Genomic DNA, 12,357 nt, shown 5'->3' with positions numbered 1-12,357 from the left:
ATATATATATATATATATATATATATATATATATATATATATATATATATATATATATATATATATATATATATATATATATATATATATTACCCATAGTCAATGATCTATAATCTCAGTGAGAGCTGTAGAGGTTATTTCTTTTCATAGTTTCAACCAAATTGTTTTCGTTTTTCATGCACTGTTTAGCATGTTACTTTCTCATTAAAAGGGTCCTGCTAAATAATGATTTTGTTTTCCTCGTACCTGTTGGTGATGGGCTGCTCGATGTCGTGCCCCTGCAGGGCCCTGTACCAGAACAAATTGTGTCCCGCGCTTTGTGTGGAGGAGTAGTTGTAGACAGAAGGGTGAGAGAAGAGCGGACAGGACAGGAAACCAGACTCATCGACCAAAACGTGCACCGCGGCCTCACTCGACTCACCCCAGTCGTAACACATGGGCTCTGCAGGGAAGACACGCAAGGATGATCATTTTAATAATAAGACAAGAAACATTTGACTTGTAAAAAGGGGAAATTACAATTGCCCCTCAGTAAGAAGAGCAGCAGAATGAAAAGTCTTAACAGGTAACTGAAGGTAACCGATCCAGGTTTGAAGGAACTCTATGTAGCACTGCGTTTTAAAAAAGGAACTACATTCACAAGTGAACCTGTGTTTCCAGCCTTAACCTGCAGATGAATGACACAAGTGTCTCTATTTCTCAGTTTATGTTCATGTTCAGCTCAGAACCTCTACAGAATTCCAGTCTCACTAAGCTGCAGAGGCTGCACTAGCTTTGATTCATGATGCTGCTGGAGCTGGGCTTTAGAGAGGTCTAAACACACTGGATTTCAGTATTGAAACTGGCAACACAAATAAGACTCGTGAGAGGCTCATTCTGCTCTCTGATTGGAAATTCGTCTTGAAAACCAAATTGTATAACAATTTTAAATAGCATTAAGTCAGTTATCAACCAGATTATCAGTTAATCTAGTATCTGACTTGAGGCTAGCGCAGAGCCTGGCAAATGCACTGCTGCTTAGACTATTCAGTTCTTTATCTACATCTAATAAATCCTTTTTTTCCATCAATATATTTCCACTTACATAATATTCATTTGTTTTTTGTTGCCCACATTTTAGTACCCGATCAAAACAATAGCAATAATGCATTAGGCTTTGTCAGCACTTCTTCTTCCACACCGAGACAAGGAGAAGTGTCTTGGCCAGGAACACAACACTAGAGCCAACACAGGCATTCTCAAGGTGAACATATCCTTTGAAAACAACTAATATATGAATAAATACACACACCAAAGTGGGACAGATAAAACCCACAACACTAACCGACTTTACAGCTGTACTTGTGTGTTGACTTGTGGCTCGCATTAGAAAGGCACCGAATGAATCTCCTATTTAAACAGCAACGCAGCGCGACTCCGCCTCTGTCCTTGGTCCTGAACCAAACTGCAGCGCTTAACTGAGAAATATTCAGATATATTCACCCCTTCAACCCGGCTCGTTAAATACACCGATATTACACTTACAGCCAATTTCAACATCCGTAATGAAGCGATAATGTCGGCAGCAAGGAAATCGTGAAGTGTACCATGTAACTTTTCTAAGCTCAACGAGTCAGAGAAAATATCTACCGGTTGCTATTTTTCTGACAAACATTGTGGTTGCGATTAGGCTTGCGATTTATGTTTCAATAATGAGATTCTGTTCAAAGTTCACAATTTAAAAGCGTCCAGGAGAATAAGACAGGATATTTGATGTTTGTAGAGGAAATGATGGTACTTCAAATACTGCGCTCGTTCAAAGAGCAATTTCGAATGGACTGCAGTTAGTTTTGCAGCTCAAATCTCCACAGAGACAAGCAGGTGGACCGAGTAGACTGAGTTACATATCAGACCTGTGAAGAGGCGAGCACGATTACAGTAGCTTTCAGTGAATATGTCTATATTAGAGAAGTTTAATGCAATTCTGTGGAATATTCCACGCCATTAAATAAGAGAAGCTGATGATGAACCGTTTAAAAGTTACATAGTGAACTTTTTAACGATTTGGACATGATGGTCCAAAGATGTGTTCACACTTGTCCTGTTTTGGTCCTTCTATAAACCATCTTAGTCCTGGTTTAGTCCTGGTTTAGTCCTGGTTTAGTCCTGGTTTAGTCCTGGTTTTGTCTTGGTTTAGTCCTGGTTTAGTCCTGGTTTAGTCTTGGTTTAGTCTTGGTTTAGTCTTGGTTTAGTCTTGGTTTAGTCTTGGTTTAGTCTTGGTTTAGTCTTGGTTTAGTCTTGGTTTAGTCTTGGTTTAGTCCTGGTTTAGTCCTGGTTTAGTCCTGGTTTAGTCCTGGTTTAGTCCTGATAATTGACATAAACTAGAACAGCTTGACTTAATTAACTTAAAGCAGACATTTTGCCACGAGCCAGAAACATCTGCTTTCAAATTATGCTAGTCCAGTTTTATCATTTTTAGTTTTCTGACATATTCTTTGCCTGGATGTCTTCATAATTATGCAGCAATATACTTTAAACTGCATTAACATTGTAACAAATATTCCAGATGCAAGTTGTGGCATTCACTTGGTGAGAATTTGTTTTATTTCAAGATTGTTATGAAATACTTAGGAGACATTGAAAAAAGAAGAGACAAAAGCCTGATTACGTTGACATTGAGTGTTGGCGTAACCGTGGCATCAGTTGATTGGGACGTGCCCTTTTCAAATGCCCGTATTTGGTTTGTGTCCTGACTTAATAATCCTCCCAATAAATATCCATCAAATTTGGCGTTGGACGACGTGCCAGAGGAGGCGCGCGGAATCCGTCACTGCGGTCGATGTTTTAATGGATGAGGCTCGTTAGGAGGGGCAGAAGATGATGAGTGGCCACTATGTGATGATCCTGCTAACGACCCGGTGTTTCTGAGGCATTACGGCCACCGAGTGCTGACGGCCGACAGGAAATAATCCCCGCTTTGCCCCCAGGAACAGAAATAAATGTAAGGGTCGAAAGGGCGCGCACTAAAGATGTGAAGTAATTAGACAAGAAGGTTAACCAGGTTATTACAAGAGGAAAGGGACGTGGTCAGCTAATCTGAAAAAGAGGGGAGTTGGCCAGTGTCCTTAAGCGAAAACAATATTCTCCATCTTCCACTTCCAAGCCGAAACCAGTGTATTTATCTTGCACTTTTAATTAACAGAAACCGTTTCCAAAGTGCTGCGCAAAACAAATAAAAGCACAGAAACGGACATAGAATATTTAAATCTGCTAGTCCTAATCAGGGCTGTATAATCCTTGGCTCCTCGTTTAGTCGATTAATTGATTGATGGTGTTGTGTTGGAACAAAATTTGTATAAGTCGACTGGTTATTTAGATTAAAAAGATTGATATGGGACAACAGCAAAACTAAGAAGATATAGAGTGAGTTACAGCTGAAGAATTTGGATCAAACATAAAGATATAGTGGTACTTTTCGGTATAAACTGTTGTTTTTGCATGAGACTCCTGTGCAGTACTGGTCTTTTGAATGCAGTTTGAATCAGATACGTGGAGATACTTCATAGTTCTGACAGCTTTTGCCACACCCCCTTTTAGGCAGAGCATGTCTTTGTTCAGCTAGGCCTGTCATGATGATTATTATATCAAAAATGATTCCTCAATATAATGAGGAGGTGCAAGAATGTTTTCATTGACCTGGCTCCTCCAGATCGATGTGTATCGCTCTAAACTGAGTTCTCCACATTTATCAATCTGGACAGGCTCTCCGCCCAAAAGCAGTTGGGAAAATGCATAATGTCGTGATAAATATTTGTTTGTTTAGGTTTGTCCTTGTGACTTCCGCCCAAACGACAATGCTGCGCTGCGATTGGTCAAGCCCTCAGCGCATTCATCTGACTGGCCCGGTTATATTTTCTAAGGCCAAAAGGGGAATATTTTGGTAATTGTTTTGTCATATGAATAGATTTGAGCTTTAGACTGATTATATAGGTGGCCTTGACGTAGATGGGTGGAGTTAGGTCTTCCAGGCTGAATTTACGCAGGCTTCATTTTCTGTAGCAGTGACACCCCCCAAAACGTGTCGTTGTGAACCTTAGCCCTGAAGCACCACCTCCATCTCCTTCATCCACTGGTCCATCAAAGGACCTGTTTTCTATTCTTTTAATATTAATTCAGTATCACCTTTTAACTATCACAATTGCAAACTCACAAAAATCCTTTTCTGCCAACAACACAACAACACTGACCATGGTGTATGAATGGTGATTTTTTTTAATTCTCTGCAACTGTCCAACAGCAGCGGCAATGTCCCATCTTCTGACCTTCTGAACCGACAAAAATCAATAAAAAGACTTGTTTAACTAATTGTTTGGGCCTTTAAAATCAATATCTTTAAAACACTTCCAGTACATTTTCCTGAAACAGAAGCAAAGTCGAATACCCGTTTTCAGAGGTGTTTAGTACCCGTTCACATTTACTTTTAAACTTCTTCTCCGAGTAGTTTATTGTAACTTTACTCCTTCCTGAGCAGTATATTTTACATTTCAGAAACAGCTACTTAAGTAAAAGGTCTGGTTAGTCTGCAGTGCAAGTGTTAAAAATATTAAATACAAACATTTGCGTTTCTTGCAGCGCTTCTTCAGATATGAGTTTTTCTTTATTTTTGGTAAATACTTATTGCTTTGTTCTTCCAATTACATTCATTTCAAATGTTGTCTTGTTGTCTTTGTACTTCTACTTAGTCATTTCTGAAGTAAAGGTTCTCTTTCTCGACGCTTGATCTCTGTCCACGTTACGTATTCCGACAAATGAGTTACCGTTTCTCTGACAGAACTCCACGTTGTCTTGCGGTCTAGTCGAACATGCAAAACCCGTCTGAGCGCTGGATTAATGCTCGCGTCTCCACCTGCAGCTCGTGCGGTTTCGCGGGTAATTGAACTGTCACTTTCCAGGCCCCACGGCATTAGTCTTCCCATTAAAACCCACTCTAACACTGGTCCACTCTTCTCCCCGCGCCGCATCCCATTCATCCACTTCTCCCCCCGGCGCGCCTGCAGCATCCGTTCGTCTGCAGTCACCTTCACCGGGCCGAGTTCTCTCCGGCGCGTGCAGCGGGACGGTTACGGCGGCGTGTTTTTTGTGTCGGGAGCTGCGCGCAAATGTACTGACTACGCAAGCTGATTAAGTAAGGCAAATGGAAGACGTGGCGTTTTCCTATAAAACCAACAGACCATGCACAGTAGGCTGGTATTGCACAGTAAGGTGGTATTGCACAGTAAGGTGGCATTGCACAGTAGGGTGGTATTGCACAGTAGGGTGGTATTGCACAGTAGGGTGGCGTTGCACAGTAAGGTGGTATTGCACAGTAGGGTGGTATTGCACAGTAGGGTGGTATTGCACAGTAGGGTGGCGTTGCACAGTAAGGTGGTATTGCACAGTAAGGTGGTATTGCACAGTAGGGTGGTATTGCACAGTAGGGTGGCGTTGCACAGTAAGGTGGCGTTGCACAGTAGGGTGGCGTTGCACAGTAGGGTGGCGTTGCACAGTAGGGTGGTATTGCACAGTAGGGTGGTATTGCACAGTAAGGTGGCGTTGCACAGTAGGGTGGCGTTGCACAGTAGGGTGGCGTTGCACAGTAGGGTGGTATTGCACAGTAGGGTGGCATTGCACAGTAGGGTGGCATTGCACAGTAGGGTGGCATTGCAATTGCAACGCAATGATCGATACTGCAATAAGCTAAATGTTTCGCGATAAGGACAAAGGTCTTCTGTCTGACAGAAAATGCAAACACTCGATTAACGATGTCATAATATTTCATTTTTGTTGACAGTTTTGAGTTGGGAAAAATCATCACGAGTTAACGATTATTCATGATTTCGAACTAATTTTTTTGTTCATTCCAATTCACGTTATTATTCCCCACGTTTGAGACCAGCTTTACCAACTCAAACTTTATGAATGGCAAAATGAATGTGAAACAATAAGTACAATGTATTTGGATGTATTTTTTGGACTGTAGATTAAATTAAATACCAAATTTTTTGTCTGAAATTGTCACATTATTATTATTATTTTCAATTTCAATTCAATCAAACGATTATTTTCGACCTGAATCATCACAATTATTGATTAACTAAATAATCGTGACATCCTTCCTTATTCAGTTTGAATAAGCCTTGATTCAGGCTTTTAGCTAGAGTCTTCCCGTTTTTTGGACGGGGTATTTCGACATGTGGACGGGCATTTTCGAGGGCAAAGACGGTGTAATTTTTATTAATACATTTTAGAAAAGGGAATATCATCATTAAATTGGGCCGGGAAGCAGAAGTTTACAAGTGAAAATTTACATGCTGCACACTGATTGGTTGACAAAGTTTGTGTGCTTGGCTCTGATTGGCTGCCGAGCCGTGGTCTGGAAAATGCCGAAGCTCCACGTTTGCCGAAGCTCCACGGCCAAATACCATGTAAAATACGGTGTGATACGCCGCTCCTAAGTGGCAGAGTGTGACCCGCACGGCCGAGAGGCGCAGGCGGCGCGAGAGTTTGGAAAGTCAATATGATACGAGAGGCGTGCGGGTGCTGTTCTAGATCACCGTGCGGGCGGCTCCGCGTTAAAAGTGCCGCTTTATTTTGTAATAGCGTCTGAAAGAAGTTTGTGATACTGGCTTTCCATAGCCTTCCCCAAAAAATGTTAAGCCCTTGGACAAAATTATTTGGACGGGGTGTTTTCAAATCCTAGCTAAAAGCCTGCCTTAAATTTAGTCTTTTAGTCTAGTCTAAATAAATAAATAAAACCCTTCTCGACTTGCAAAGAAACAAAACCTTTAATAGTCGACAAATCAGCCATTATTTATTAAATGAGTTATTTCTATTGCACATTGACACATTGACACATTTTTAGATACATTTTAAACCAAATAAGGTTGAAATATTGTGACTGAAGGCTACTAGAATGAGAATATTTACAAACCAAGCGTATTACTCATGAAAACCAGAAATTGTTTATTCGTGTGTGACATTTTGATTTAATAATGTTGTATTTTTCTTATTTTTTATCTGCGTTTTATACATTTATTTGTAGATTGGCTGTGGATTTCTTCATGATCAAACGGAGTGGACACATCTAGAGGTCGCCTGGAACACTGACCCGCTCGGCTCGTTTAAACCCTGAGGATCTATGGCCCCGTCGCGCACCATCCGTCTTGGCTCGTCCAGCACCTCCGCTCGCGTTACCGACGACCCCCGAGGACACATCCACGGGACGTCCCACGAGAGCAGCGCCAGCGGAGCCCTTTCATTCACAAACAATGTAAAAGACACAAACGACAGGAGCGTACGCAATGTGTCGTTCTTTTCCAGGTCTAGAGGTGTCACCGCGTTTAGTGTTAGTGGAATATTGTGAGAGAAAACATCACGATTTAACGATTACTCACGATTACTCAGATTATGACCAAACAACAGAGACATTTTTTATTTTCTTTCATTCTTGTTGTTCAACACGTCACTATTGCTCAAGTGTGTGACAAGCTTTAGAAAAATTATACTTATATTTAGATGTATATTTTTTATGATAGATTAATTTAAAAATACCGAATTTTGCTTCTAAAAATCACAGTTATTATTTTTGTGTTACATATAGTTTTATTTATTATGATTATATTGCTAAATAATTGCGATTCTTGATCAACCGGATAATACTTAGGTTTTATGTCATTTCCTGTAAGTGAAGTATGTGAACAAATCATATACTTATACATGGATAAAAATGTTTTTAGGTTTGAGCTCATTTTATTTCGTTTCATTCATCAGGTATATTTATACTTCTTAATCTTATATTTGGTGTTTTTTCTTGCAAATACAACATAAAAAATTCCCCTATCCTGGGAAAAATTTAAAATCTTCTTATATTTGATGTTATGGTTATTCATGCAAGACAAATCATAACAAACAGAAACTTCACAGAATTTATGTTTTCACAATAATGTATTATCAATAGATGTGGGCAATATATCATATCATTCATGTTTTGAAGGTCAGTTTAATACTGCGTGTTTAGTTTGTAATAATATTAATGTGAAAAGTTCAAAATGCTGCAGAAGTGGCTGATTAAGAATGAAATAAAGTGATATTTATTTTGTTTGTGTGTAATTTCACACTCCTTTTCCATTTGCCTGATGCATAAACGTTAACAAATACATTCAACGACATGTTTTATCACATTTAATCAAGAGCAGATCCATTTGTGATCGAAACATCGTCTCACTTCTCGCAATTTTGGAGCATTTATTTCGTTTTACCAGGCAAAACATTAAGAACACAATATTACACAATTCATATATATCAAGATCCTCAACATACAAACACATTTTTTTTGCCAATATCATCCACAAAATTCAACGGTGTCTACAGTGGGTTTTCTGCTCAGTGGTCGACTGCAGACTGCTGTGGCAAGAGTCGGAATAATAATGATTTAAAACAGTGCAGGAGACTCCGAGGAGCCACACAGACCAACTGCAGTCAATAATGCAATACCCACAAGTCTCTAAACTAATCTGTTTCCACGCTTAAACACGCATACTGTAGATCAATGAGTTGTAGAAGGCGGTGTAATACTCACTTGTTTTCTAAACTGGCCAAAATGGTTAACCAATCAAACAATTGTGATTATTCAACAACAAAAAATAATCCTAATCATTATCTGGACAATTCAAACTCTAAAACATAAACATTTGTAACAAACTCAGTGGCATTATCAATCCAAAACGTCGAAAAAGAACAAACTACCATATTTTTCGGACTATAAGTCCTTTTTCCATAGTTTAGACGGGGTGAGACTTAAACTCCGGAGCGACTTATATGTGATATTATAAACACATTACTATATAATTTTGTTAGTTATTTTAATACCGACAACCACAAGAGGGTGCTCTAGGCTCTAAGCGACGCAGATGAAGAATCTGCACTTCCTCTACCTCTGGAGTTTGTGGAGTTGTTTAGAAGTGACACAGAGGAAGAAGAATTCAACGGATTTAGTGATTTGGGGTAAAACTGATGCTTTGGTAAACTTGTTAGCATGTTCTTTATGCTATAGTTATCTGAATAACTGTTCATATGTTACGTTAACATACCAGACACTTACCACAGTTCTGTCTGTGCCTCATGTAGCTGAAGGTGCTACGTTAGCATACGTCATGTAGCTGAAGGTGTTAGCGTTAGCATACGTCATGTAGCTGAAGGTGTTAGCGTTAGCATACGTACACCTATTCACCATGTTCTCTCATCTGTAATTATTTTAAATTGCATTTCAATATGAAATGTCTCTTCTTGGTCTTGGATTTTATCAAATAAATTTCCCCCAAAAATGCGACTTTTACTCCAGTGCGACTTATATATGTTTTTTTCTTCTCTATTATGCATTTTTTTTGTGATTTAAATTCCGAAAAATACGGTATTTAGGATTTTCATCAATAATACACTTTTCGCAGCCCGTGTAAAAAACGACGGCACGTTCACCGTTATGTTTGCGGTCAAAGCACTCACCTGCCGGATCACTGGACTCGCTGACCGCTGTCTGTGAACCGAGCACCAGCCACAGGACCAGGGCAGAGGGGATGAAAGACGTCCTGTGGGAAAAAAACAACAACACACATGTAAGTGGAAGAATGTTATGGTTTGATGTTAGAGCACGGACAGGGAAATCACAATTAAAGTTTAAATCGACCATCAACATTGATCATTATCCACTGCACAAACACATTTTTAAGCAATTTGAGTCATGTCGTCAGTCAAATGTCTGTTCTTGGTCTTGGATTTTATCAAATGAATTTCCTCAAAAATATATTCTCTATTACTCAATTTTTTGGCTGGTGCGACTTATACTCCGGTGCGATTTATAGTCTGGAAAATACAGTAAACTGCACCAGGGCGTCCTCAGTTCAGGTCAAATTTTGAGAAAAAAAACTCACATTTCGCTTGTCCTTCGCGTTCAAAACAACAAATCGATTAATCGAAAGAACAGGAGGAAAGGACAGATTATAGGAAGTTTCAAAACACACTCTTAATAGAAATAATAAACTTTGTCAGTTTATAAAGTCAAAAACAAATACCAAAACGATGACCAAGACATCTTACTTCATTTCTGCAGAAAACACTTGACTGACTTTGGCTCACATTCCGGCCACAAACGCTGCAAGAAAATGAATCAACAGTTTTGGGAAATTAAAATTGTCATCGCTCCAGTTTTATTTATGAGTTATGGCAGTGGAACTCCTCTGGGCTCTTCCCGATGTCAAATCTATTAAATGTCCCTCGACTCAGCAGACGCAATTGAACCAAACAGCCTCCAAATCCAGTTTAGTCCTGGATTAGTCCTGGATTAGTCTCGGTTTAGTCTCGGTTTAGTCTCGGTTTAGTCTCGGTTTAGTCTCGGTTTAGTTCCGGTTTGGACCAGGATTGGACCTGGTTTAGACCTGGTTTATATCTGGTTTATATCTGGTTTATATCTGGTTTAGTCCTGGTTTAGTCCTGGTTTAGTCCTGAATTAGACCTGGATTAGACCCGGTTTAGTCCCGGTTTAGTCCCGGTTTAGTCCCGGTTTAGTCCCGGTTTAGTCCCGGTTTAGTCCCGGTTTAGTCCCGGTTTAGTCCCGGTTTGGACCTGGTTTGGACCTGGTCTGGACCTGGTTTAGACCTGGTTTAGTCCTGGTTTAGTCCTGGTTTAGTCCTGGTTTAGTCCTGGTTTAGTCCTGGATCAGTCCTGGATCAGTCCTGGATTAGTCCTGGATTAGACCTGGTTTAGACCTGGTTTAGACCTGGTTTAGACCTAAATAATGACCGCATTTTGAATCGTTGCAAATATGTTGGAACCCTTTCGATTGTACTCAAAAAAGCCAATTCCTCCGGTTACTTGGGGTGCAATCTTAAAAATGAAGGTGCAATACTTTGGTTGTTGCCTAGATTTGTTGCACAGCATTAAAGGTTCTGTGAAGCCACGCCCGCTCGCAGAAAGAATGCATATTTCTCGAGGTCTTTTTCAGTAATAAAACCACTCGTGATGAAATTAATGCAGGATAGATAAAAGTGCGAGGCCATGTTCTGGGACATTCCAATCAAAGCAAGAACATCTCATCTGTTGACAAGCGGAAAAGTTACACGAGTCACCTTTAAAGTGAATAAACGTGAGCGCGAATGCCAGGAATGTTTGCGCAAAAGCTGCTAAATCATCACTCTATTACGGTTTTGTGGCACACATTTGTGGCTAAACTCATGGAGGACAGAAGGAGGGAAGAACATAAACAGAGAGGGATGGAGCGGATGAGACGGAGCGACGGAGTTAATGTGGCGTGGTGATGATCTGGCAGTGGTAGTGGAGCCCTGGAGGGACATAAAGCACGGAGATGCCCCGGCTCCATCTATTACTTAGAGGCACCAACGCACGCGCCCCGAGCCAAACGATGGCACAGTAAATAAACCTGCGTCCGGAACTCTGCTACTGCTCAAAACCAGATCATTGCCTTTATAGTATCGATCATGTGCTAGTTTACAGGTCATTTACAGTAACGCATTTAGAGAGCGTCCAGTTCCGGCTGTTAGGCAAGGTGACCTGAAGTTACAGCTGCTTAAAGGTGACCTGAAGTTACAGCTGCTTAAAGGTGACCTGAAGTTACTGCTGCTTAAAGGTGACCTGAAGTTACTGCTGCTTAAAGGTGACCTGAAGTTACTGCTGCTTAAAGGTGACCTGAAGTTACTGCTGCGTAAAGGTGACCTGAAGTTACTGCCGCGTAAAGGTGACCTGAGGTTACTGCCGCGTAAAGGTGACCTGAGGTTACTGCCGCTTAAAGGTGACCTGAGGTTCCTGAAGTTACTGCCGCTTAAAGGTGACCTGAAGTTACTGCCGCTCAAAAGGTGACCTGAGGTTACTGCCGCTTAAAGGTGACCTCAAGTTACTGCCGCTTAAAGGTGACCTGAAGTTACTGCTGCTTAAAGGTGACCTGAAGTTACAGCTGCGTAAAGGTGACCTGAAGTTACAGCTGCGTAAAGGTGACCTGAGGTTACTGCTGCTTAAAGGTGACCTGAAGTTACAGCTGCTTAAAGGTGACCTGAAGTTACAGCTGCTTAAAGGTGACCTGAGGTTACTGCCGCTTAAAGGTGACCTGAGGTTACTGCCGCTTAAAGGTGACCTGAAGTTACAGCTGCGTAAAGGTGACCTGAAGTTACAGCTGCTTAAAGGTGACCTGAAGTTACTGCTGCTTAAAGGTGACCTGAAGTTACTGCTGCTTAAAGGTGACCTGAAGTTACAGCTGCGTAAAGGTGACCTGAAGTTACAGCTGCTTAAAGGTGACCTGAAGTTACAGCTGTGTAAAGGTGACCTGAAGTTACA

At 40.7% G+C, this 12,357-nt stretch overlaps 1 protein-coding gene across 1 annotated transcript in view; it reads right to left on the bottom strand.

Moving 5' to 3' along the window:
- LOC140372023 (interleukin-1 receptor accessory protein-like) overlaps positions 1-9,709 on the bottom strand; it is a 31,112-nt gene extending 21,403 nt beyond the window's left edge. The window contains exons 1-2 of the mRNA XM_072459280.1: positions 9,520-9,709; positions 247-442 (exon numbers count right to left, since the gene is read on the bottom strand). Of these exons, the coding sequence (XP_072315381.1) occupies positions 247-442; positions 9,520-9,709 (386 nt within the window). The remainder of the gene's footprint in view (positions 1-246; positions 443-9,519) is intronic.
- Positions 9,710-12,357: the final 2,648 nt, after the last annotated feature.

Source organism: Eucyclogobius newberryi, unplaced genomic scaffold, assembly GCF_026437365.1.
Source record: "Eucyclogobius newberryi isolate DKJ021-1_F unplaced genomic scaffold, fEucNew1.0.hap1 SCAF_10, whole genome shotgun sequence".
Lineage (NCBI taxonomy): Eukaryota > Metazoa > Chordata > Actinopteri > Gobiiformes > Gobiidae > Eucyclogobius > Eucyclogobius newberryi.
This window is presented reverse-complemented; position numbering and strand designations above follow the sequence as displayed.